This window comes from Manis javanica, chromosome 10 (genome assembly GCF_040802235.1).
Source record: "Manis javanica isolate MJ-LG chromosome 10, MJ_LKY, whole genome shotgun sequence".
Lineage (NCBI taxonomy): Eukaryota > Metazoa > Chordata > Mammalia > Pholidota > Manidae > Manis > Manis javanica.
The window spans coordinates 68,929,974-68,956,311 of NC_133165.1; the positions used below are offsets into that span (position 1 = coordinate 68,929,974).

Below are 26,338 nucleotides of genomic sequence, written 5' to 3' on the forward strand. Positions count from 1 at the left end.
AAAGCATTACTTTAGTAACAAAAAAGGAAATAAGGTGATTTTTTTTCTTATTTTTTCTTTCCTAGAGTATTGTTAAATAGTTTTAATTCAAAAACTACTGTCCTAACATTTACTAAGACATTGAGCGAAAACTAGGATGAACCAGACAAGCATGTCCTTAAGGCTACTGGAAGAATATTTTTCCATTTGTTTATTCCTGCCCTTACTGTTGCCCACCTTCTTCCTAATGTCCTCTCAGAATGAGTTAAATCTAGTACAACAAATCAGTCTTCAAACTGCTACCTAGTTATTTTTTTAATGTGTGCTCCAAAAATTTAAAAATAACAGCAGATATGTGCCTATCACTCAGATGAATTTTCAAGTTAATTATTTAGATATTTCAAGCCATATTTCTTAACTTTTCTCTATTCTCTTGAACGTCCAATTTTCATGCTCTTCTTAACCACCAAACCTGTACAAATTGCCCTTCCCTCAGCTTGGTCATTTAACTTGTCATTTTTCAAGTCAGCTTTTGACACTCCTCTCTGATCCCTTAACGTATCAAAGTGACAGTTAAGTGTCTTACTCCTTGAGACTTGTTTTATACATGACTTGGATAAAGTCATCATAATGTAATTGTCTCATACGTATTTTCATTTTCTATGTTCTTTCAAGGCAGTGTGTGAGTGTCATTTTTTCTTTTTTGGGCCTCAGAGCTGTGACGTGTATATAGTAGGCATTCAAATGTTAGTAGATTTCAGAAAAATCTGTATCACTTCTTTGCCTTACATTCAAAGGGATTGTACATAAAATCCACTGATACTTTGCTAGTGTAAGTGCCTTTTGCCATAGGGATGATTTTTCCAATTGGTGTTAAGTAGCTAATTTTATCTATCACAGAAAAATCCAACATTTCTATATTGAACACTTAAACATAAATAGGTATTATGACATTTAAAGATTAGTAGTGTAACAATGAACTTCAGTCTGTTACTCTGATTACTATTGAAATTACCAAACTTGTGTTTTCTGAGGGAAAGAAATCTGGTGAAACAATTCTGTTGAAAGAGTTAAAGGTGTTCAACTTCTCAGAGTCTTTGATAACAGACTCACAGTCCTATGAGGATATAAAATTTCTCAACTTTAAATTCGATCAGAGGTATTTGAGGCGGTGGTGGAGGGTAACATAGCTAACTACTTACTATCTTGAGGAATACAGTTTAGGAAATGGTTAGCCACAAATTCTGTTGCTAGAAAAAGGCTTTTAAGATAAATAGAAAAAGACTATTGAAATTTTTAAGATTGTCAAAGCCTATAAAAATTAGTGAACCTAACATCAGGGTTTTTTATTTTTTGTTCTACAAATAAGTGTAACTTAACTACATTAATTTCCCCAAACTGTTGCAGCCATAAGCTAGAGTAAAGTTTTATGGAGAACAACAGCAATAACTGGATACTCCAAAGAAATGGAAGAGAAGTATCATTTGCAGGGTCAGTACTATTTATTTAGTATGCCATTTTACACAGATAGAATGAGAAAGAAAATCACCCCTGACATCCAAGAACTAGCCTGACACATGTAGATTTCAGTGTTGTTTAGAAGATGCATGACGCAGCCTTACCATGGTTTTCTGTTGGACATACAAAAATCTCACAGAACACCATCAGACAAGGCTACCCTGTGACTGTGATGAAGTGAACGGGGGACAAAAAGCAAGACTAGTTCATAATCTAGTCTAAGCAGAGACAAAAACAAGGTCAGTATGCCATATTATTACTATTTGTAATAACTTTACCCACTTGTTTGGTATGGCTGATATTGGCCAGTTTTGAAAGGTAACATAATTTTACCTGGGCTGAACAGATTGAGACAAAAATTAAGTGGGCACATAATAAATTTCTCATAAAGCCCATTGGTGCATGTAGTCTAGTAAGAGAAGGCCATAACTAGTTCTACTTCACAGATTCGGTTCTTAACTAGCTAATCAGATGCCTTACCAAAGGAAAGGGCATTACATTGTTCTGGCATGTATTTTCCATTTTAAAATAGTGCTTTTAAAAAGTATTAGTGGGTTAAAGCACATTTGGGTGTACTACATCTCAAACTGACTTGCCTCGTCTTCTTGCATTGTCAGCCATTCATTGAAAAAGTTCAGAAATACAGTGTATCAATTAGTTACTGTTAACTCAGGCTAACAAAAGTTTCAAATGAAATGCGAAATCGGCCACAAGGTTCACGTTTTTAATGGTAACAGACGTTCTACTTTCTACATGAATTGACTGAGCACACTTGAAATTTGAGAAAGTGGGTACAGATTTCCACAATGTACGTGGTGTCATGACAGTATTTGAAAGCTCAGTAGCAGGAACTGTCCTAACTTTATCTTTACATTCAGCAGTGTCCAGCACATTACAGGTAACAAATGGTGTCATTGTTTTAAATGATTTCCTCAGTAGTAAAATGCCGTTTCTACAACATAGTATATACCCTGCCCGAAAAAATCCGTAATATTATATGGCATGAATTCTTCAGAGATGAAAAAGTAATCGAATATTATGCTTGAAATGGACCTACCACATCTAAATTCACTCATTCCTTTATTCTAGTACTACCTTGGCGGTGATTTCACTCTTCGGCGTTTGGACGTCCTCAAACGCGAATACCTGAGGTTCCAGACAGCTAAAACCCTAGGAGTACTACAAACCCCCAACCTGCGGTCCCTACGCGAGTCGCCCAGTCTGCCGGCAGAGCCGCACTTTAAAGGCTCCCGTGAGCGAGGCAACGCCCTCTGGCGGCCGCAGCGCCTGCGCGCAGGAGGCGGAGACTCGGCTAGGCGCCGGCTGAGCTCCAGGGAGGTGGGCCTTGGCCCCGCTGGCACTGGTCTCCTGGGTTGTGCGGGTGGACGTCGGGACGTAACCGCGCCGCGTCGCGCAGAGCTCCACGCGGGGACTCGCCGGGGTTCCAGCGCCTTACCCGCTTGCTGTGCAGCCACAGGCGCGCCGGCGTCGGCGCGGGCTTGGGCCGGTGGATGCAGCTCGTCATCCGGGACTGCAGATTAGCTGCTTTCGCTTTGTTTGGACCTTGCCTTCTCGTTCGCGGAGCTCAGGTGTGAGGTGACCGCTGTCCAGGCGCCAGCCCCCACGGGGTATGCGCTCTGCTTTTCCAGTGAGGCGTTTTCCTCTCAAGGACAAGTTTGAGCTCTCCGCCCGCAACAGCTTCCGGAAATAGTTTGGATATTTATTAATTTTTTGATCGGTGGAAGGTGTTGGCATTTATATTCTCCTGTATACGAGTGTTTTGCTGGCAACTTAAATGACTTCACATTTCTCAGAAACGCCTTATATTTTCACCGCCAAGTGCTTATATCTTTATTTTCCATGACAGATCTTGACGACAATATATGCAAAAAATACATAAAGATGATAGTTAATATAGTTATATTGAGCCTGATCATTAGCATTTCTTTAGCTTTCTGGATTATGTCTATGACTGCAAGCACCTATTATGGTAAGTATGAATATTCTAAGTTGGTTTTCTATGGTTCAGTGAAATTTAAAAATGTACCATTGTGAAATACAAAACTCACATCCTCTGAATGATTAGCAATTGTTTACTTAACGTCCAGTCTGAATTTAATTTACTAATATGAAAATATAAACGGTGCCTTGAAAAAGCTAAAGCCTTTAATAAATGCTGCTTGTGATCATACTAATTAAATCTATTTCAAAATGTTTTATGTTTTGTAGAGCAATTGCAGTGATATTTTTTATAAGAAGAATGGAGTTATTTTTAATAAAAATATTAATAGTGGGGATTATTAACTGAGTTAATAGTTTCATGTGTCCTTTAAATATAACAATGAAAAATAAAAGTATAGTGTTTACATTTGGAGATGGGGAGGATTTGTCTGCTGTTTGGTCACTTCAAAAGATTCCTTGTAAAGTCTGAGGCTGCTTTGCATAAATAAAAGGTGCTCGGGACTCAGATCTTCGAGGTTTTCAGACCAACTTAGAGCAAAAGTGTATCTTTACACAAACTTCCCTGGTACCTCTATAAAAACAGAATACTGTTCAGTTCAAAGGAAAAAGTGAAAAGTACAGTGAGAACAACTCTGCAGATGGTTATATCTTAAGAGGTTGTCATTTCAGACTGCAATCCTTTTGCAAAGAGACGTGATTCAAATGAGTGTTCTGCAGGGTACAAAAGCTTTCAGTGCTGTTCATAACTATCCATAGTAGGATATAAGGGTTGGGGAAGAGATTCTCATTAATACCAGAATTAACTATGACTTGAACTAAATAGAATTAACCAAGGTTTGTAAACTGAAGTGTCCCTCTGTGACTAGATAGCTGATCTAAATCAGTCAAGCTGTACAGGTTTATGCATGTTAAACACATGGGAATAGTTTTCACTTCCAAAAATAGAATTTTCCCACTTGTTGTTGAACATTTGGCCCTCTTTGTCTTTCATTTTCCCATTTTTGATAGAAACATGAATACAAGCAATAGTTCACATTTTTCTTTACTATAACCACTCAGCCTTGGTGTTCAGGAATCTGTCAGGAATGGTGAGGAATTTAAAGGGAAAGGCCAAGACCTGACTAAAGGAGGTGGTCTTTAGTTACACCTGCGTTCAACTGTGCCACATGGGCCTGACTTCCAGTCTTTACAACAGAAGACAAGGATCTGGATTTTTATATGAAATCTCCTAATCTTTAAATATTGACTCAAGTTGGTTGAAACCATTGTGCTAGCCAAACAAAACGTCTGTGAGCTGGATGCAACCTTTGGAAAAATCCGTTGGTAACCATTAAATCCTGAGGTGTATAAATGTGAGAATGTTACTGTTTACAAAAATCTCTCTGAAAGGCAGAGAGAAGAATAATTGGATCCGGTTAAGAGAGGAGTTCACTCTATGCAGTTCTGGAGATTTAATATGTGCCTCCTTTCCAAAAAAATAAGGAATCAGAGATTCACTTCAAATCTCTAAATTGCATGAAAATAACCACATAAACTGTTTATTGTAATAGGTCTCAAAATTTGGACAGGACTTGGTCATTTCCCAGTAGGATTGTCTCTCTGAAAATAATTTATTAACCTACATATTTTACTTTGGTGGCTACATTTCAGTTCTCATGACAGTATTTTAATCCAGAATGCAGTTTATCAAAGCTTAAAGCCACAACTAACCTGTGCAGTCTTCACACAATTTGTGCTTTACTTTTATAATTTTTCAGGTAACTTACAGCCAATTTCTCCTTGGCGTTGGCTGTTTTCTGTTGTTGTTCCTGTTGTGATCGTCTCTAATGGCTTTAAGAAGAAAAGTCTAGATCACAGTGGGGCTTTAGGAGGTATGTTTTTCTTTTGAATGTTTGTCCATGTAATAAGTGCTTGCTTAGATAATTAAAACTCATGTTTTCTAAATTCTGAATATATGAGACTATATATAAATCACAATGTTAATATGTTTTAGACAATGATGAAGTCATGCATTGTTCAGCATTACTATCGTCAAAATCTCCGATATTAACATACCCTTTTAGTGTCATGTACAAATTTAGCTTCTTAATTGATATCAAGTAGATTAGTAGGATAGACTTTTGAGGACCTTGATTATTCTGTTCCTTTAGCTGGATAAAATTATATGCTAGCAGAAACATTGGAGTACTACTCCTAGGTGTAAAGTAGAAGAGCTGTTGGAAAAAATAGCTCTTGGAAACTGCTGTTGGTAGCATTAAGGAGAGCAGTCCAAACTGAGTGTTCTAGATTCATTTTTCAGAACTGAGTTAGGGACTGGCAATTTATTTATTCTTTCAGTAAATATTTATTGAGCAATTAATTGTTTTAGAAACACATATGCCACTCTTTTAGAAACTGGGGGTTGCTGTGAACAAAGACATGGTTTCAGTTCTTATGGAAATTTTATTCTTTTGGCCAGTTAGATAACAAGTAAAACACATTAAATGTTTCATATAATGATAAACTTTATGAGAAAAATTAAAGATAAAGTGTGTATGTTAGGGGATATGCGACAGTCTTCTGTAGATAAGGTCGGACATATCCCTTTTTTCTAAGGAGGTAGTTTTGAACTGGGACTGAAGAAGCTAGCAGTGAGAAGATGAAGAACCATTTTTCCAACCTGACAGAATAACAGGTGCAAAGGCCCCGACATATACAAACCTTACAATAAGGCTCAATGGACTGGAAAATAGTAAAAAAAGGATAAGCTCTGAGAGATGAAAGTGAAGAAATAGGCAAGATATGGGGACTTGTGAGATGCAGTAAAGATTTTATTCCAAACTAGGTGGATTCTTCCCTGCCTCAAATCAGGGGAGTGGCATGATATGAAATGATGCTGGGACTTTCATATCCTACCAAGACATGAGGATTCCCCCAACTACTTCTTGTAGGATGAGATCCCTACATGGTGAGGATTATTAGTTACAGGCAGGTATTGAAGCCACCTACCCAACCTTCAAAATGTTGTTGATCATTATCCCCTAATGCCCTGTAAATATGTCCTGCTCTGTATAATTTGCATGCAGCAGATATTTCTCATAAAGTTTTAAACACTGAAACAGGCCTTCTTGGAGAGGAGATTGCATGATGCATCAGTGAACAAGCCCTTTGAATGCGTTTGAATAATAGTTACGGCTTTGGAGAGTCACTTAACCTCTCTCTACCTTAGTTTTCTTTTCAGAGAAATGAAGTTTTTGTATCTAAGCTAGAGAAGGATATAGCGTGAAGCTCGTGAAGCTTAAACCTAACAGCATGTCACTTGCAGTGGTGTCTTCCATGGCTCTGGGAAGAGCCCTAGCAGTGCGTTCTCGTGGTCCTGCTGTCGTGGTGATTTGCTTTCTTCATAATGGAGAACAGTGCTCAACTTCTGTTGAGAGATTTTTTTCCTTTTTTCAGGTAGTTTAGAATTACAGTTAACTGACATTGACATTTTTATATGAATTTTGCCTTGCCATATAGTTGATACATGTATTAGGAATGTCGATGTTTTATTTATTTAGCAAATGGTTATTTTATGCCTACCATGTACCAGTCACTGCTGTTAGCACTTTGGAAGTATTAACTCATTTATAACATGTAATTTGAGCCATCTCTTCTTGAGTAACATAGAGTTATGCTTTGCTTAAAGTGTCCTTTCTCAGGTAACCTTGTCTCAGTTTTTATTTTTTACCATGTCTGGTGAAATATGCATTCAGACTGTCTTCCTTTTGCTTTCATGTATATTGTTCTGCTTCTCCTCTTTTTATCTCTAGTTCTGTTTCTTTTCTGCTACTGTTTCCATTTCTGTCTTCTGGCCCTTGCATCTCTATTCCTCTCCCTATCTAGCTGGATTCAGAATTAGAAATATGTACTTTAATCCTAACACCACCATCTGCTATCTCTGAACTTTGTCATATCACCTGACTCCTCAGAGCCTCACTTTGTTCATCTCTAATGAAATAGGTTTTTATGGGCTTTTTGGTAAGACTGAAATAAGATAATGGACAGGACAGCACATCTTTTTTAACTATAAAGCATTATACAGATATTCACTGTCAGTGATTTATTATCTGCTTTCAACCATATTATAAGCTTCCTAAAGACAGAGACTCTGTCTCATCTGTCATTGTCCCACGCTTCTTGAAATAGTGCCATACACATAGGTGCTTAGGAAATACATGTAGATGATTTTAAAACCATTGCTCTTTTCCTAATCATTTCATTCTGTGGAATGTTGGTATCTTTTTTGTTGGGAGCTTTTTTCCCCTTAAGGATAAAAAACTGTAAATTTTGTAAGGCTGATTCAAAGTATCATAGTACTTGGGAATATTATCTTGGAGTATGACTGCAAGTCACTTAAAGTATCAGTATTGTAATATTCTCATCTATAAAACAAAAAGGAATAATAGTATCTGTAGCATTGACTTATCATGAGAAAACATTCATCTTAAAAGGCCTTGCACGGTACCTGGCACACATCTAAAAAGTATTTTATAAATGTTATTATTACTGTTTTCCTTCTGCTACTACTATGCACAGTCATAGGAGTTGTCCTGAGGTTTACTGTATCATGTCTTGGGATTGCAAAGTGTGCTTGCGATACTGCCGAGAGGTTCAGAACTTCCTCAGGAATTGGGTACTCAGAGTCCTCCATGACACTGTGACACATAAATAAAAAAAACGGAAAAGGAAGGGGGTTGACACAGTACTTAAGGCAGACACTGAACTGAAGGGGTCTGGGCTCTTTGAGAGAGAGTATTTCTAGAATAAGGAAAGGATCACATGAGGGGATATGTGAGAAAGTGTTTATCAACTGTGAAGTACTGTGCAGGTGATTCGCTCCAAGGAAGTATCGTCTAGTCTAGTGTTTCAGTGTGTTCCTTTGAATTCAGTGTGAACAGTTCATCTTCACGCTTTTCACTTGAGAAGTTGAAATTTAATTTCTCACCTGCCAAATCTTTTAGGCTAGTGGCTTATCACTTTCCATTCATTCATTCAGCAGATATTTAGTGAGGGTCCCCTATATGCCAGGTACTTTTGAGTGCCTGTTCTGAGCATGTAGGATTTAACAGTGAACAAAATGTATAAAAGTCCCACCAAATGGATAAAAATACCACTTGCCATAGAGCTTACATTTCTCTTCAGGGAAAACAGATGATAAATAAGATGGGTTTGAGGCATTTAATTGCCAGAAGAAAATACTGTAAGTGTAATAGAAGTGCACAGCAAATGGGGCTTTGTCAGTAAAGGCCAGTGCTTGTGCTCCATGTGGTTTTACAAGGGTGGCCTTCTTTTATGGTCACCATAGTTCAGGTCATGTTCAGGCTTTCTGAAATAGAAACCTCTCTGTCAGGTACCCAGAGTTGATCAGAGCCAAGAAGACTGGTTTATGTTTCTCATTGCCAAGGGACTGATACATGAGCCAGAATGCCACTTCATTAATCTGACAAAATGTAGAACTACCAGGCAGACTGAAATACAAATGTCATTGTTCAGGTATGCCCCGTTCTTGTAATCAGGCCACTTGAGAAGTCAGGCTATAATTAGAAGATTGCTTTGGTGAGTACAAAGTTTGAGAAACAGTAATGCAAATCCACAAGTCAAAACATGCCTTCCGTTGTACAGTGTTTGACAAGTCTGCCAACCTCTAGTTCTTTTGGTCTTCATGTTATGTATTTTGGGTTAACCAGCCGTCCTTTGATTCTCAGTTTTTCTCTGGGCAAATTATGTATGATACAGTTGATTAGATTTGAGTTTATTAAACTATAAAATTCCAGTCCTGCCTTTCTTGTTTCTGCCTCCCAGTGATTATACCAAGGTCACCTTAGTTGGAATTTTGAATGTAACTCTACTCCTACCATCCCAGACATTTGTAGACAGTGTTGTTTACATTACCAGATGGCCTCTGTTAGATACAGAACTTTCCTGTTTTAACTCAGAAAGCAGCCATAACCCTTGTGTCTTCAAGTGCTTTGGGAACACCCTATTGTTATGCATATTAAATTAGAAATTCCATATGTGGATTGGGGGGTGAGGAGTGGAATAGATAGGAACTGAAAGAGCAGAAAGTTCAGACATAGGTGGAAGTTGCCAAAAATTCCAAGGTACTTTTAAACTACATGAAAGAAATAATTTCTTCAGAGCATGTTGCCTTCAATTTGTTTCCTCTTTCTGAACCTGTCATCAACATAAACACTGATCACTTCCCGTAGTATTTTAAGATGGTTGAAGTAGAAAGGATATAGATGACCTCTGTAGCATTTTAGTGTAGGTTGTTTTAGGACCATCTTACTCTAGTTTTGTTTAAAGACAGTGAAACAAATTGTTAACTGACTATCTGTAGAGAAGGAATGGAGGTAGAGAAGTGAGGAAGTTACTTTTTGTATACTTCCTTATATTTTGGCCTTCCCCTCCAATAGTCATGTAATACTTTTGTAATATTTTAAAAACCAATTGAAAAAACTTAAAGGTTGGTTAACAATATCCATCATTATTATTACAATAATAATACATAATTACAAAAATAATATGGTTTTTTATAACTGCTACTGTTACCAATGATATCAGTTAACATTTATTAACGGCCTCCTACATGTTGGGTAATATAATAAGCATATTATAAAAACCATCTTGTTTCACTTTTCACAGCAAGCCAAGGATCCCTTGTATAAGATGAATTGCTTAACCCCTTGCTGTTTTCAATACTCTATCTTTGTCTTTGTCAATAAACACTTTGATGATAATGGATCTCAGTGACGTCTCTGAATTCATTCTGCTTGGAGTTTTGCTAAGCTTCTTGCATGTTTGTATTCATGTCTTTCATCAAGTTTAGGAACTTTTCATCCATTACTTCTTCAAGTAATTTCTCTGCCCCCTTCTCCCTCTCTGTTTTCCTTCTGAGATTCCCACATGTTCGTTGGTTCACTTGATGGTGTCCCACAGGTCCCTCAGACTCTGTTCAGTTTTCTTTAATCTTTTATCTTTCTGTTCTTCAGACTCAGTAATTTCTATTGTCCTGTCTTCAAATTTGCTGGTTCTTTCTTCTACCTGCTCACATGTGCCTTTTTTGACTCTCTAGTGAATTTGTCATCTCTGTTATTGCACTTTTCAGCTCCAGTACTTGTTTTGGTTTTGTTTTAGGTTGTCTGTTGCTTTATTGGTAATTCCAGATTGTTCATACATTGTTTTCTTGGCTTTCACCATATCTTCCTTCTTTGAGCATCTTTAGGACAATTGTTTTAAGTCCTTGTTTCCACCATCTGGCCTATCTTAGTGACATCTCTATTGATTTCTTTCCTCAGAATGGGCCATAGTTTCCTGTTTGTACACTTTGTGATATTTTTGTTGAAAACTGCACATTTAAATCTAACAATGTGGTAACTCTGGACATCAGAATCTCCTCCTAGGGTTTACTCTTTTTTGTTTTTGTCTGATTTTGCTTTTCATTGTTGCATGCTGTCTCTGTGCCAAGGATCAGCCTGAAGTGTAAGGTTCAGGTCTTCTTAGTCTTTCCTGAGTGTACGCCTTTCCCAGGGTTTGTACTGTGACCTCCTAATTTTCTCTATGATTGCAGTTGCTTTTGAAATTCCTAATCTTTAATGTCTGGCTACCAAGAGAAGGAAAGATGAAGCGGAGTCAGCATTGGTCCTTTAAATCTCCTGGAAGTCACCTCAGCTAGACAGGGAGAGGCTTGCAACAGTGGGGGTGTAGTGCAGCACTGCCAGCCTCTGTGTCCATACCTCAGTGATCAGAAGCAGCAATCAGTGATTAGAAAACAAATCCTAATAAAATGGAAGACAAGTCCTTATTGCCCAACCTGGCTCCGACAATCTGTGCTCAGGCAGCTCCTGCAAGTCCTACACTTCCTGCTGTGGGGCTGGGGATGGTGGATGGGTAGCTGCTGCCCAGTTAAGAGCTGAAATTGAGTAAAATTAACTGCAGTTTCCCTTTCAAGCTCTCCCCTGGAAGTTAATAAAGGCTTCAGTAGACTTCAGAGTTCTAAAATAGTTTTAGCAGACAGATTCTCTCAGTGTAATTGTTGTCTACCTGGGAACATGGGAAGACAGATTCCTGGTGCTTGATACTCCTCCATCTTTCCACAATCCTCTCTAGTTCATTTTCTTTTTGTATCATTAATCTACAATTACATGAGTAACATTATGTTTACTAGACTCCCCACTTCACCAAGTCCTCCCCACAACCCCATTACAGTCACTGTCCATCAGCATAGTAAGATACTGTAGAATCACTACTTCTCTGTGTTGCACAGCCCTCCCCATGCCCCCCCCATTATACATGTGAATCATAATGCCCCCTTTCCTTCCCCTCCCTTATCCCTTCCTGCCCACCCATCCTTCCCAGTTCCTTTCCCTTTGGTAACTGTTAGTCCATTCTTGGGTTCTGTGATTCTGCTGCTGTTTTGTTCCTTCAGTTTTTTCTTTGTTCTTATACTCCACATATGAGTGAAATCATTTGGTACTTGTCTTTCTCCACCTGGCTTATTTCACTGAGCATAATACCCTCTAGCTCCATCCATGTTGTTGCAAATGGTAGGATTTGTTTTCTTCTTATGGCTGAATAATATTCCATTGTGTATATGTACCACATCTTCTTTATCCATTCACCTACTGATGGACATTAGGTTGCTTCCATTTCTTGGCTATTGTAAATAGTGCTGCGATAAACATAAGAAGTGCATATGTCTTTTTCAGACTGGGCTGCTGCATTCTTAGGGTATATTCCTGGAAGTGGAATTCTGGGTCAGATGGTATTTCTACTTTGAGCTTTTTGAGGAACCTCCATCCTGCTTTCCACAATGGTTGAACTAATTTGCATTCCCACCAGCAGTATAGGAGGGTTTCCCTTTCTCCACAATCTCGCCAACACTTGTTATTGTTTGTCTTTTGGATGGTGGCGATCCTTACTGGTGTGAGGTGATATCTCACTGTGGTTTTAATTTGCAATTCTCTGATGATTAGTGATGTGGAGCATCTTTTCATGTGTGTATTGGCTATCTGAATTTCTTCTTTGGAGAACTGTCTGTTCAGCTTCTCTGACCATTTTTTAATTGGATTATTTGCCTTTTGTTTGTTGAGGTGCCTAAGCTCTTTATATTTTGGATATGAACCCTTTATTGGATGTGTCATTTATGAATATATTCTCCCATACTGTAGGATGCCTTTTTGTTCTATTGATGGTGTCCTTTGCTGTACAGAAGCTTTTCAGCTTGATATAGTCCCATTTGTTCATTTTTGCTTTTGTTTCCCTTGTCCGGGGAGATATGTTCATGAAGAAGTTGCTCATGTTTATGTCCAAGAGATTTTTGCCTATGTTTTTTTCTAAGAGTTTTATGGTTTCATGACTTACATTCAGGTCTTGGATCCATTTCAAATTTACTTTTGTGTATGGGGCTAGACAATGATCCAGTTTCATTCTCTTACATGTAGCTGTCCAGTTTTGCCAACACCAATTGTTGAAGAGGCTATCTTTTCCCAATTGTATGTCCATGGCTCCTTTATCATATATTAATTGACCTTATATGTTTGGGTTAATGTCTGAACTCTCTATTCTGTTCCACTGGTCTGTGGCTCTGTTCTTGTGCCCATACCAAATTGTCTTGATTACTGTGCCTTTGTAGTAGAGCTTGAAGTTGGGGAGCAAGATCCCCCCCACTTTATTCTTCCTTCTCAGGATTGCTTTGGCTATTCGGGGTCTTTGGTGTTTCCATATGAATTTTTGACCTATTTTTTCCAGTTCATTGAAGAATGCTTTTGGTAATTTGATAGAGATTGCATTGAATCTGTAGATTGTTTTGGGCAGGATGGCCATTTTGATGGTATTAATTCTTCTTAGCCATGAGCATGGGATGAGTTTCCATTTGTTAGTGTCCTCTTTAATTTCTCTTAAGAGTGTCTTACAGTTTTCAGGGTATAGGTCTTTCACTTCCTTGGTGAGGTTTATTCCTAGGTATTTTATTCTTTTTGATGCAATTGTGAATGGAATTGTTTTCCTGATTTCTCTTTCTGTTAGTTCATTGTTAATGTATAGGAAAGCCACAGATTTCTGTGTATTAATTTTATATCCTGCAACTTTGCTGAATTCCGATATTTGTTCTAATAGTTTTGGAGTGGAGTCTTTAGGGGTTTTTATGTACAATATCATGTCATCTGCAAATAGTGACAGTTTGACTTCTTTACCGATCTGGATTCCTTGTATTTCTTTGATTAGTCTAATTGCCATGGCTAGGACCTCCAATACTACGTTGAATAACAGTGGGGGGAGTTGGTATCCCTGTCTTGTTCCTGATCTCAGAGGAAAAGCTTGCAGCTTCTCACTGTTGAGTATGATGTTGGCTCTGGGTTTATCATATATGGCCTTTATTATGTTGAGATATTTGCCCGCTATACCCATTTTGTTGAGAGTTTTTATCATGAATGGATGTTGAATTTTGTTGAATGCTTTTTCAGCATCTATGGAGATAATCATGTGTTTTTTGTCCTTTTTGTTTATGTGGTGGATGATGTTGATGGATTTTCATGTATTGTACCATCCTTGCATCCCTGAGATGAATCCCACTTGGTCATGGTGTATGATCCTCTTGATGTATTTTTGAATTCTGTTTGCTAATATTTTGTTGAGTATTTTTACATCTACATTCATCAAGGATATTGCTCTGTAATTTTCTTTTTTGGTGGGGTCTTTGCCTGGTTTTGGTATTAGGATGATGCTGGTGGCTTCATAGAGTGAGTTTGGAAGTTTTCCCTCCTCTTCTGTGTTTTGGAAAACTTTAAGGAGAATGGGTATATGTCTTCTCTGTATGTCTGATAAAATTCCAAGGTAAATCCATCTGGCCTGGGGGTTTTGTTCTTGGGTAGTTTTTTGATTACCACTTCAATTTCGTTGCTGGTAATTGGTCTGTTTAGATTTTCTGTTTCTTCCTTGGTCAGTCTTTGAAGGTTGTATTTTTCTAGGAAGTTGTGCATTTCTTCTAGGTTTTCCAGCTTGTTAGCATATAGATTCTCATAGTATTCTCTAATAATTCTTTGTATTTCTGTGGGATCCGTCGTGATTTTTCCTTTCTCGTTTCTGATTCTGTTGATGTGTGTTGATTCTCTTTTTCTCTTAATCAGAAGTCTGGGTAGAGGCTTATCTATTTTGTTTATTTTCTCAAAGAACCAGCTCTTGATTTCATTGATTTTTTTCTGTTGTTTTATTCTTCTCAATTTTATTTATTTCTTCTCTGATCTTTATTATGTCCCTCCTTCTGCTGACTTTGGACCTCATTTGTTCTTCTTTTTCCAATTTCAATAATTGTGACTTTAGACTATTCATTTGGGATTGTTCTTCCTTCTTTAAATAGGCCTGGATTGCTATATACTTTCCTCTTAGAACTGCCTTTGCTGCATCCCACAGAAGTTGGGGCTTTGTGCTGTTGTTGTCATTTGTTTCCATATAATGCTTGATCTCTATTTTAATTTGGTCGTTGATCCATTGATTATTTAGGAGCATGTTGTTAAGCCTCCATGTGTTTGTGAGCCTTTTTGTTTTCTTTGTACAGTTTATTTCTAGTTTTATGCCTTTGTGGTCTGAGAAGTTGGTTGCTAGAATTTCAATCTTTTTGAATTTACTGAGACTCTTTTTGTGGCCTAGTATGTGATGTATTCTGAAAAATGTTCCATATGCACTTGAGAAGAATGTGTATCCTGCTGCTTTTGGGTGTAGAGTTCTATAGATGCCTATTAGGTCCATCTGTTCTAGTGTGTTGTTCAGCGCCTCTGTGTCCTTATTTTCTATCTGGTGGATCTGTCCTTTGGAGTGAGTGGTGTGTTGAAGTCTCCTAAAGTGAATGCATTGCATTCTATTTCCTCCTTTAATTCTGTTAGTATTTCTTTCACATATGTTAGTGCTCCTGTATTGGGTGCATATATATTTATAATGGTTATATCCTCTTGTTGGACTGACCCTTTATCATTGTATAATGTCCTTCTTTATCTCTTGTTCCTTTCTTTGTTTGAAGTCTATTTTGTCCGATACTAGTACTACAACATATGCTTTTTTTCTCCCTATTGTTCTCATGAAATATCTTTTTCCATCCCTTGACTTTTAGTCTGTGTATGTCTTTGGGTTTGAGCTGAGTCTCTTGTAAGCAGCATATAGATGAGTCTTGCTTTTTTATCCATTCTGTTACTCTGTGTCTTTTGATTGGTGCATTCAGTCCATTTCCATTTAGGGTGATCATTGAAAGATATGTACTTATTGCCATTGCAGGCTTTAGATTCGTGGTTACCAAAGGTTCAAGGGTAGCTCCTTTACTATCTAACTGTCTAACTTAACTTGCTTATGAAGCTATAAACACAGTCTGATGATTCTTTATTTCTCTCCCTTCTTATTCCTCCTCCTCCATTTTTTATATGTTGGGTGTTTTATTCTGTACTCTTTTGTGTTTTCTTTGGCTGCTTTTATGAGTAGTTGATTTTATTTTTTGCCTTTAGTCAGTATTTGGTTGGTCTGCTTTCTTTGCTGTGATTTTATTTTCTTTGGTGACATCTATTTAGCCTTAGGAGTGCTTCCATCTAGAGCAGTCCTTTTAAAATACCCTGTAGAGGTGGTTTATGGGAGGCAAATTCCCTCAAATTTTCCTTGTCTGGGAATTGTTTAATCCCTCCTTCATATTTAAATGATTATCGTGCTGGATACAGTATTCTTGGTTCTAGGCCTTTCTGTTTCATTGCATTAAATATATTATGCCATTCTCTTTGGGCCTATAAGGTTTCTGTTGAGAAGTCTGATGATAGCCTGATGGGTTTGCCTTTGTAGGTGACCTTTTTGTCTCTGCTGCCTTTAATACTCTGTCCTTGTCCTTCATCTTGGCCATTTTAATTATTATATGTCTTGGTGTTGTCTTCCTTGGGTCCCTTGTATAGGGAGTTCTGTGGGCCTCCATGGTTTGAGAGACTTATTTCCTCCCCCAGTTTGGGAAAGTTTTCAGCAATTATTTCTTCAGAGACACTTTCTATCCCTTTTTCTCTCTTCTTCTGGTACACCTGTAATGCGAATATTGTTCCATTTGGATTGGTCACACAGTTCTCTTAATATTCGTCCATTCCTGGAGATCCTTTTATCTCTCTCTGCCTCAGCTTCTCTGCATTCCTGTTCTCTGATTCCTGTTCCATTAATGGCCTCCTGCACCTCATCCAGTCTACTCTTAAATCCTTCCAGAGATTGTTTTATTTCTGTATTCTCCCTCCTAACTTGATCCTTTAGCTCTTGCATATTTCTCTGCACGTCCATCAGCATGGTTATGACCTATATTTTGAATTTTTTTTCAGGAAGATTGGTTAAATCTATCTCCCCAGGCACCCTCTCGGGTTGTCTGGGTAATTCTGAACTGCATCAAATTCTTCTGCCTTTTCATGGTGATAGAGGTAGTCATAGGCAGTTAGTGCATGTGTCAGCTAGGACAACAACGTCCCGCACATGGGGAGCAGCTTCCAGTTTTATTCCCTGAGCCACAGCAGGCAGGGCAGCCGTCGGGGCAGCCCAGAGCCCTGCAGGGAGAGGTAGGCACGCCGGGTGTGCTCTCCTGTGAGAACAGCAACCTTTCACACCCTGTCCTGGCTTCCTCTGTCTGTGCTGGGGTGCCGCACACTAGTGGAGCCTCTGAGTCTTGCCCCGGCTGCTGTGGAGGAGGCTCTGGGCAGTTGCTGTGGGCACAGCCGCTCCACTGCTATGGATGGGTCATGCCGGAGGGGGAATGGACGGGAGGCTGTTTATCACCATAAGGGTCTTAAGAGCAGTGCTGTTGTCCAGGGGGTTAGGGCACCTGGAGTTCCCCGGGATTCCCAGCTGCTGGGCTGAGTGTGCCGGGATGCTGCCATCCGGTTGTGAGGCCCCTGTCCCTTTAAAACTTTCAAAAAGCACTCGCTGTTCTTTTGTCCCAGGGGAACTGGCTGCAGGGACCCACTCACAGATATTACTTTTCCATTTCTCTAATATCCAGAGCACCATGCAATGTGTGTCTGTACTCCCGGTACAGATCACTAGGGCTGGGTATTAGCAGTCCTGAGCTCCCACTCCCTCCCTGCTCCCACTCCTTTCCTCCCACCGGGAAGCTGGGGTGGGGGGCATGCTTGGGTCCCGCCGGGGCTGTGGCTTGTATCTTAACCCCCTTCGTGAGATGCTGAGTTCTCACAGATGTAGATGTAACCTGGCTGTTGTACTGTATCTTCTGGTCTCTCTTTTAGGATTAGTTGTATTTGTTGTATTTTCAAAAATACATATGGTTTTGGGAGGAGATTTCCGCTGCCCTCTTCATGCTGGCATCTTGGCTCCTCCTCTAGTTCATTTTTGTAGGACTAACTAAATCATTGTGGATATAAAAGTAAAACTACTTGCTACTTCAGTTATCAAGTTTTACTCAGAAGAACAATTTCAAGTTTTGTAACAAAAGGCCTTTAAGGATTATCTGGGTAATTTAAAAGGCCAACATATGTCTTACTAAAGCAACCCACAGCAAGCTCTTTAAGTCTCAAGCATGTCTGACATTTAGCAGTTCATTTTAGTGGCCTCTCTGTATTGCTGTGATATCAAGCATATACCTTCCCTTTTTTTTTTTTTCTCTTCTCTGTCATGAAATGTAAGCTTCCCTCTTTTTTGTTTACTGATTAAAGTATAGGTATTATAAGCCTTCCTTGAAATTGGTCACTCATAGAAAAATGAAGGATGTTTTCTTTCTACTTTGCCCAAATAAAAGCTAAATCTGATTCACAGAACATACTTGATTTTTAGTTCCATATAAAATCCAGGATTATTTTCATAGATTTACATAGGAAAAGCTTAGCTCCAAAACACTTTGTTTGCCTCACATAAATTGTGAAGCTCAACAGGAGAGCACGTGAAAATTACTTGAAAAGGATAAAAGCTTCCCTTTATAAAGTAGAAAAAAATCCTAGACTATGGAGAGAAGTGTGAAAATTAGAAACTTGAAAGACTGTTCAATCTTACTCTTTCCTGAGAGAACCACAGTTAATTTGGAAATTCTTCAAACTAGCTATCCAAATATTATATATAATACATGTATGTACATATTGTTTAATACTAAATTTGCTACTATTCATTGTATTCTGAAATTTTATTATAAAAAATGTGCCTAAAATAATATAATACATTCATATAACATAGTTTGTGTGAAAGGAGGTCAGAATATGGTTAAAGAAGGGCATCTCAATTTAATCAAACTGTCGTTCAGTTTACTGTTAGGTAATAACACCTTAGTTGGTAAAAATGTAAATGTATGAGCATTGACCCCCCTATACAGAATTTCATTGTGGTTAACAACCACTTGATCAATAAATATGAGAGATGCCCTCACAAAAAAAAAAAAAAAAAGTACACACTTCCAATTGTAAAATAAATAAGTAACCGGGATGTAATGTATAGCATAAGGAATATAGTCAAAATATTGTAACAACTTGGTATGGTGATAGCTGGTACCTAGAATTATCATGTATATAAATGTTAAATCACTGTGTTGTACACCTGAAACTAATGTAATACTGTGTGTCAACTACCCTTCAATTAAAAAAAAAATGTAAATGTATTGGAAATGTACATTTCAGGTTCTAATATGAAAATAACTGAAAAATTTTCCATTCTTTTTTCACAGCATTAATGTATGGACTAAGTATAATTCTGTGTATATATGTGTTCCTTTCAGGGCTCGTGGTTGGATTTATCTTAACCATTGCAAATTTCAGCTTTTTTACATCTTTGCTGATGTTTTTCCTTTCTTCTTCAAAACTTACTAAATGGAAGGGAGAAGCAAAGAAGCGTCTAGATTCAGAATACAAGGAAGGTAAAGTGAAATATGTTTGATATTACTTCAGACAGTAACCTTTATATATTCCTAACAATATAGAATGTAAGCAAAGTTACCATCCCACTTTCAGTCATTTTTAGACTTCTAGTCATTTTTCTTTTCTTAAACTTGAGATTGTAAGTTCCTGTAACTGTATGATTCTCCTCTGAGCAGAAAACATTTATCGTCCTTTTCTTCTACTTGTTTGTTTCTAGGCGGGCAGAGGAATTGGGTTCAGGTGTTCTGTAATGGAGCTGTGCCCACAGAACTGGCCCTGCTGTACATGATAGAAAATGGCCCTGGGGAGATCCCAATAGATTTTTCCAAGCAGTACACCGCTTCCTGGATGTGTTTGTCTCTCTTGGCTGCACTGGCCTGCTGTGCTGGAGACACATGGGCCTCAGAAGTTGGCACTGTGCTGAGTAAAAGCCCACCAAGACTAATAACAACCTGGGAGAAAGTTCCAGTTGGTGAGTCTTGATTTTAGTTCTTAAAAAAAAAAAAAATGAGCCAAAAAATGATTTATAATGTTTTATTGAAGAGCCTTTTAAGAATATTTTCCTTAATTGGAAAACTACTATAGGCTATCAGGTTGGTGATAGTAATAGTCACAGAAATAATAGCATGTTCTAGATAAGCAATACAGAGGCAGAGACTGACTCACTGACATGTCAGTGGGAAGGGAAAAGGAGGGAAACAATAGAGTATTTCTTGAGGGTCTGATGTGGTTAGTGCTTTAACGTGTATCTCAGTTTCCCATCACGATCGTCATCACTATGACTGCTAGTACTTCTTTATCTTAGTCATGTCATCATGCCGACCTCCCCCTTCCTCTTCTCTTCTCTTCTTCCTTCTCTTCTTTTCCCTCATTTCCTTTTCCTCTTCTCCCTCTCCTTCTCCTTTTTAACTTCCTCATCTTCTTCCTCCTCATCATCATCACCATAACAACTAACATTTGAGTATCTACTGTGTGCAGACCACTGTTCTAACTGCTTTCCATAGAATACCATTTAGTACTCTTAATCGTCATGTGAGTTGGTTCTCTTATTATTTCCATCTTACAAATAAGGAAATTACATCATTGAAAAGTTAGGTAACTTCACCACAGTCACATGGCTTGGAAATGGCAGAACCAGACTGAAACCAGGCAGTCTGGCTCCACTGAACTATTCTGCTTCAGTGTGTAGAATGTCAGGAGTAACTGAAGGAAGAACACTGTATTCTAAATAGGAGATGGTCTTTGGATTTAATCAAAAAGAATCCTTTCTTTAAATTAGTCTTGATTAGATAAGTACCAAGTATTTTTGTTTTCCTTGACTTTATGTGTTTGCTGATTGTTAACCAGATGGCTTTCTCCATGTTTCTTCTTCAGGGACCAATGGAGGGGTTACAATAGTGGGCCTTGCCTCCAGTCTCCTTGGTGGTGCCTCTGTGGGCGTTGCGTATTTCCTCACACAGTTGGTTTTTGTTAATGATTTGGACATTTCTGCTCCCCAGTGGCCAATTATTGCATTTGGGGGTCTGGCTGGACTACTAGGATCCATTGTGGACTCATATTTAGGAGCTACAATGCAGTTTACTGGTAAGAACATCACCTTATTATTGCAACTTGCCTGTGTGTTAAAGAAATTGTAAAGAGTGTGGAAAAGAAAAAAGGATGTGGCGATGAAAACAATCCCAAAGACACCAGTAGTTGGGGAACCAGGAGTGATAGGGCAAAGTCTCTTCTACAATTTTGATTTTCTTATTCTTTTATGTTAAATTAATTGAAAGAGAATTTGTCCTGCAGAGCATTGAATAGAAGCTATGTTGGGAGGATATGATAGTGTAGGAAACAGATGCTTTTGCTTATGGGGTTCCACCTAATCCCAGGAAAGCAGGATATTTGGGATCAGATCATTTTAATAGTCCTCCTTCTGTTTGTTTTCCAAGTCCATTTGAGAGATAATTACTGCAGTACTCTAACTATATACATATGACCTTACTTTTCTGCTGTGACATTGTGCTTGCTGTCCTCCCCACTGACTTTTTAGCCTCACTCAAGATATATGGGAGAGTAGTTCTCTCCCCAGTGTTCTGTGTTTACCTCTGAGGCTCTCTTGTCATATAAGTGTACTAACTGTTACTATTCTATATATTAACTAATACCCTGTTAGGTAGGTATTGCTCCACACTCTAACCAACCATATTTTCTCTTTTGATTCATACAGTGAAGCTGAGATCCTGAGAGAAAGGTTCCCTAAGTAGTCCTCCCAATTCTCTTCATGCTCTTAAATAATCTACTTGCCCTTCCTCTCCCCTCCCCACCAATCCATGTTTGTTCTCTTGATTTCGTTAGGCTCATCTAGATGCTAAGGAGGAAGCAATCTGATTTTAATTCACAGTAAAGGGTCAGTAACTGTATATGCACACTCACACACAAATATTACACATGTGCTTTTAAAGAGCCTAGGTTTTATTCTAAACTGGGCCCTGACCAGGTAGGTATGTGGTGGTGTTGAATATGTTGACGGTATATGTGGGCTGTGGGACAAATGAATTTGTTCTGTAATCTTTGCCCCCTTGATGCCTGCACCATGCTGGGTCCTGGGTATCCATTGCAGAGGCCACAGACATGATCCATGTTCTCAGGGGCCTCACAGGATGGTCTTGGAGGGGAACCACTGGCCCGGTCTGCCAGTTTCATGCCATCTCTGCCTTTCATGTTCTCCCTTCTACTTGTGAAGGAACTCCAGCAGTGTTGAGAACAGTACTGAGGTGCCCTGAAACTTATGTTTCAAAGAGGTCTTTTGTAATCAGGTTCCGCATCTCTCACCATATGGATTATCCACTATAGTCATTTTACAAGTGGCTGAGAGTCTTTCAAAGATGATCTCCTTTTTTCGGAGAAGACTTAATTTGTTTTAAATCAAGTCATGTGGATTTTCCACCTTACTTGTTTCTTTTCCACTCCAGGTTTGGATGAAAGCACCGGCATGGTGGTCAACAGCCCAACAAATGAAGTCAAGTACATAGCAGGGAAACCCATTCTTGATAATAATGCAGTGAACCTGTTTTCTTCTGTTCTTATTGCCCTCTTACTCCCGACGGCTGCTTGGGGTTTTTGGCCCATGGAATGAACTTTATTTCATTTATAAAGGTTATGACTGTGGGAAGTTCAGCTAAATTTGCAATCCCAAGTTCATCCTAAGAAGAATAATTGTAATGGCAAAGGAGAAAGGCCAGCTCTTCCCCTATTCCATGGTGACGGAATGCCGCATTTTTCCTCATATCAGCTCCTTTGTAATACTAACACCTTTGTACTGAAAGACAAGTGTGCATAGGACTTACTCATATTTTTCTTCTACAGAATGAAGCTTCTGAGCAATGAAGTTAATAATATCCCTATATATTGAACTGGAAGTTCCTGTGTGGTAGACAGAAATTTTGTTTTGTTGGTTTAAAACAGTGTAGGGACTAACAACGATGAAATTTAAACATGATTCTCAGTTGTGGCAGAGAAATGTTCACTGTGCCATTTGCCTAAATGTTAGATCTGTTTTAAGTGGTTTAAACTGATGTGTGTGGAATCCTGAATCGAGGTAGTCCTGGACGTCTATTACTTGCCATTTACAGTTGTGAAAAGTGTGGAGTTTGGTTCCTAGTCAGCTGTGAGACTTACTCCACATTTATTCTTCCTTCCTCAGGGTTAGCAAGAAAAAAAAAGTAATTGTCTTTTTCATATGACCATTAGAATGCATGAAAAAAGTTATTTTTAAGTAAAAGTAAAAGATACTTATCTTGTATCTTAAAAATGTGCACCTTAATATATATTTCAGTTGATCTCAGCAGAAGTTATCTTGAATTAATATTTTTATTGTATTTTCTAGCTTTCTTTGAAATTTGTATAGGAATCTGATTTACATTGGCATCGTGAACAGTTAAAAGAATAACTGGAAAATTATTTTTAATTTTTTTGTTTGTTTGCGATCCAGAAGTAACTGAAAGAGGCTATAATTTCCTAGATCATAGACTCAAAGTGAATTCTGTTTTGTTCTTCACTATGAATTCTGTGATAAAGGAGTTTGATATGCCATGGATTATTTTGCTAAAAGTATTTTTAAATATTTCTCATGTGATTTCCATACTTTTCTCCCCTTAGCTCCTTTTGCATTGTTAAGAGAAATTGGAGAACAAGCCCATAAATAAATCACCATATCAGAGTGGATAAAGCTTAGAATTCTTTACTGTGACCCTTCTAGAGTGATGATCTAGAACTAACTTGGTTCAGGACAGGAAAAAAAACACAAAACAGTCAACATCTTTAATCCTTATGCCAAGCAACTCAGTGGGTCTCAACCATTGGTTGTCAACTTTTTGGGCATCTTTAAAAAAAAGTCCTGTGTCTGGACTTCACCATCAATATTCTAGTTGACCTGCTCTGGGGTACAGCCTGGGTATTGGGAGTTTAAAGAGCTCCTGTTTCACATTAGAATGTAGAGGATTTTTTAAAACACTCTTGGCAAAGCCCTTTCTAGACCAAGTAGATAAAAATGTCTGAAGGTGATGCTCATGCATCAGTTGTTTTTAGAAAGCTCTCCAAGGAGATTCTAATGTTTAAACAGGTTAAGACCTACTAAAGGAAAATGTCCGAAAGCACTGTATCTAAAAGAAGCCTCAGAAGAGTGGGCCTTTTCATTCTTATGCAAACAACTCTTAGCAGTAGTGCTGTTTTATGCTGTCTTTATGCATTAATAGCTTCTGGTAAATTATGCTGTGTCTTATAGCTATATCACTTACCACATTATTCCTGAGACAGTTTTTCATGCAGCCTATTAATTTCTGCAGCTGTTCTAAAATGCCTTTTCTTTTCTCCTAGAGATTCATTCTGATGACGTACTATGGGACAAAAATATTTAGTGGTACCCTGTTTGGGTTTGGTAGAAATACTCTATCTTAAATAGTTTAGGGAAATACCACTTCACAATCCTTTATTTGAAAACCTAAGACTCGTTGTGTTTGGAATCAAAATTCTTCAGATTTTGGAAAAGTAGGTACATATAAAATACTTAGAACTCCCAGGAGAGACTAGGGTGGCACCCATTTTCAAGCACACTAATATTTCTGTGGCCATTGTGTGAATGACACCAAGTATGATAAAGACTATAAGAGCCTATGTCAGGCCAGGTCAGTTTTTTTAACAAACTTAGAAAGAAACTTTGTGTTTTCAGAGCTTTTTTGGATATGAGGCTTGTAAATAAGGAATTGTGGCTCTTTTTTTTTTCTTTGATGTATTGTACTGTAACATTTTTTGTAATTGGATATATAATTCAGCCTATTCCTCTTTACTGAATGAACAGGTTATGCGTAAAAAAAAGACACTTCATGGAAAAAGCTTCATGTAACAGTATAATAAAACAATATTTACTGCTTACCTAGGCAGCCTAAAGGTTACATGCTATTTCTTATATTGTTTATAGTAGAGGAGAGCAAGGCGTGTGTAGCTCAGGACAACTTCTGAAGGAGACCTGAAGACTTCCAGAAGAGGCATTTGAAGACTCATCAAATAGAGCCGCCAGGAGAACAAGGAATTCATACAAACCATTGTATTCTTAGCTTTTCTCATTACTTGGGTTATGTATGCCTCAGCTGAGATGCATATATCTACTTCTTGTTTCTAGCCTACTTTGTATGTAGGATGTTACTTCAGAAATGCCAACCTCCTCCCAAGGAGATATATACCTAGTATAGATAAAAGTCATGCTGGTTGAGATATTGTAAACTCTTGCCTTTGCAAAGTGAGTGACTGCTGCCTGTTATGGACAGTGACTGTAGTACAGCCCAGTCATCTGCTGTCCCTGGTGTTTTATGTGCTGTTCTTGATGCCATCACAGTGAGAGAAAATTGTATGAGCCACCACATCCCAGATGAACTGCAGCTTTGAAGATGAAAACACAATTATGCAGCTTAATTAATCTCTTAATGGATATCTGTTTCTATAACTCCAAATGGCCCTGAGCATTTTTTAAATACTTAGGGTGTTCGATATGTTTGTTAAGTTATTTGACTAATCAGTGTTTCTTGATGAAAGTTGATCATCAGGAACATATTTCTGGAGGAAAAAACAGGTTGGCTACCTGAATTTCTGAAGATTGTGATGATTCCACTATTTCTCAGTCATGTGACACAATATTAGTGGTTTTGGAACCAAATGAGTCAGCAAATGATTTTAGAAGAAATGAGGGTGAGGCCATGCTGGCAAGGCGGGGCTCCTAAAATTATTGTCTCTGCCAAAACCACACGTTAATTCTCTTTCAGTTCTCATAACTGCCCCCTTCAAAATTTATTTTATACACATAATGCTTTTGTTTGGATTTTTTTCTTTTTTAGTTACTTAAGTAAAGTAATACACTGAATCTATTCTTTTTAAAAAGGTTAGAACATTAGAGATAAAGCTAATGAAAGGAAAGGAGCGATACATAGCAGCAATTCACCGGAGAGTTCCGCTTTATTAGGGAAAGGTGCTGGGTTATATAGGAAGGGGCATGAATTGATTGAAGTGTCACTTCTATGGGGCTGGTGGCTGTTAGCTAGGTGCTGGGATTGGGAGGGGGGCAAGAGGTGATTGGGCTTCAGGTGGCGCCGGCGGGAACCGAGGACCCCGAAAAGAAGCCGGAAGTTTGCCATCTTACTGGTGGGGACCCTTCATTCCCCCCTTTCTCCTCTATGGGTTTGTGGACGTTGCTTTCTCTCTGACTGCTTCCTGCTGAACAGGGGCGGAGAAGGGAGTGAGGGTTTGAGGATTGGGAGGAAAGGGTTGACAGGACTCCCCACAGTAAGGATGAGTAGATGTGGACTTCTTCAGGTTGGAAATCAATGAAGGTTCCCTGTAACCATAGGTTGAGGACCTGTTGATTCCAATGGTGCCAAGAGGATATGGGTGTCAGGAGCCAGGCGTCTGCGGCCATTGTTTCCAGGAACAGTTTCCAGTGGAGAGAGGGGTCCATCTCAGCATGTGGTGAGGAG

At 38.4% G+C, this 26,338-nt stretch overlaps 1 protein-coding gene across 1 annotated transcript in view; it reads left to right on the plus strand.

Moving 5' to 3' along the window:
- Nucleotides 1-24,746, plus strand: part of TMEM19 (transmembrane protein 19) — a 36,723-nt gene extending 11,977 nt beyond the window's left edge. The window contains exons 2-7 of the mRNA XM_017668881.3: nucleotides 2,587-3,487; nucleotides 5,217-5,330; nucleotides 19,193-19,330; nucleotides 19,549-19,803; nucleotides 20,706-20,915; nucleotides 22,289-24,746. Of these exons, the coding sequence (XP_017524370.2) occupies nucleotides 3,358-3,487; nucleotides 5,217-5,330; nucleotides 19,193-19,330; nucleotides 19,549-19,803; nucleotides 20,706-20,915; nucleotides 22,289-22,452 (1,011 nt within the window). The 5' untranslated portion in view covers nucleotides 2,587-3,357 and the 3' untranslated portion in view covers nucleotides 22,453-24,746. The remainder of the gene's footprint in view (nucleotides 1-2,586; nucleotides 3,488-5,216; nucleotides 5,331-19,192; nucleotides 19,331-19,548; nucleotides 19,804-20,705; nucleotides 20,916-22,288) is intronic.
- The last annotated feature ends 1,592 nt before the right edge of the window (nucleotides 24,747-26,338 follow it).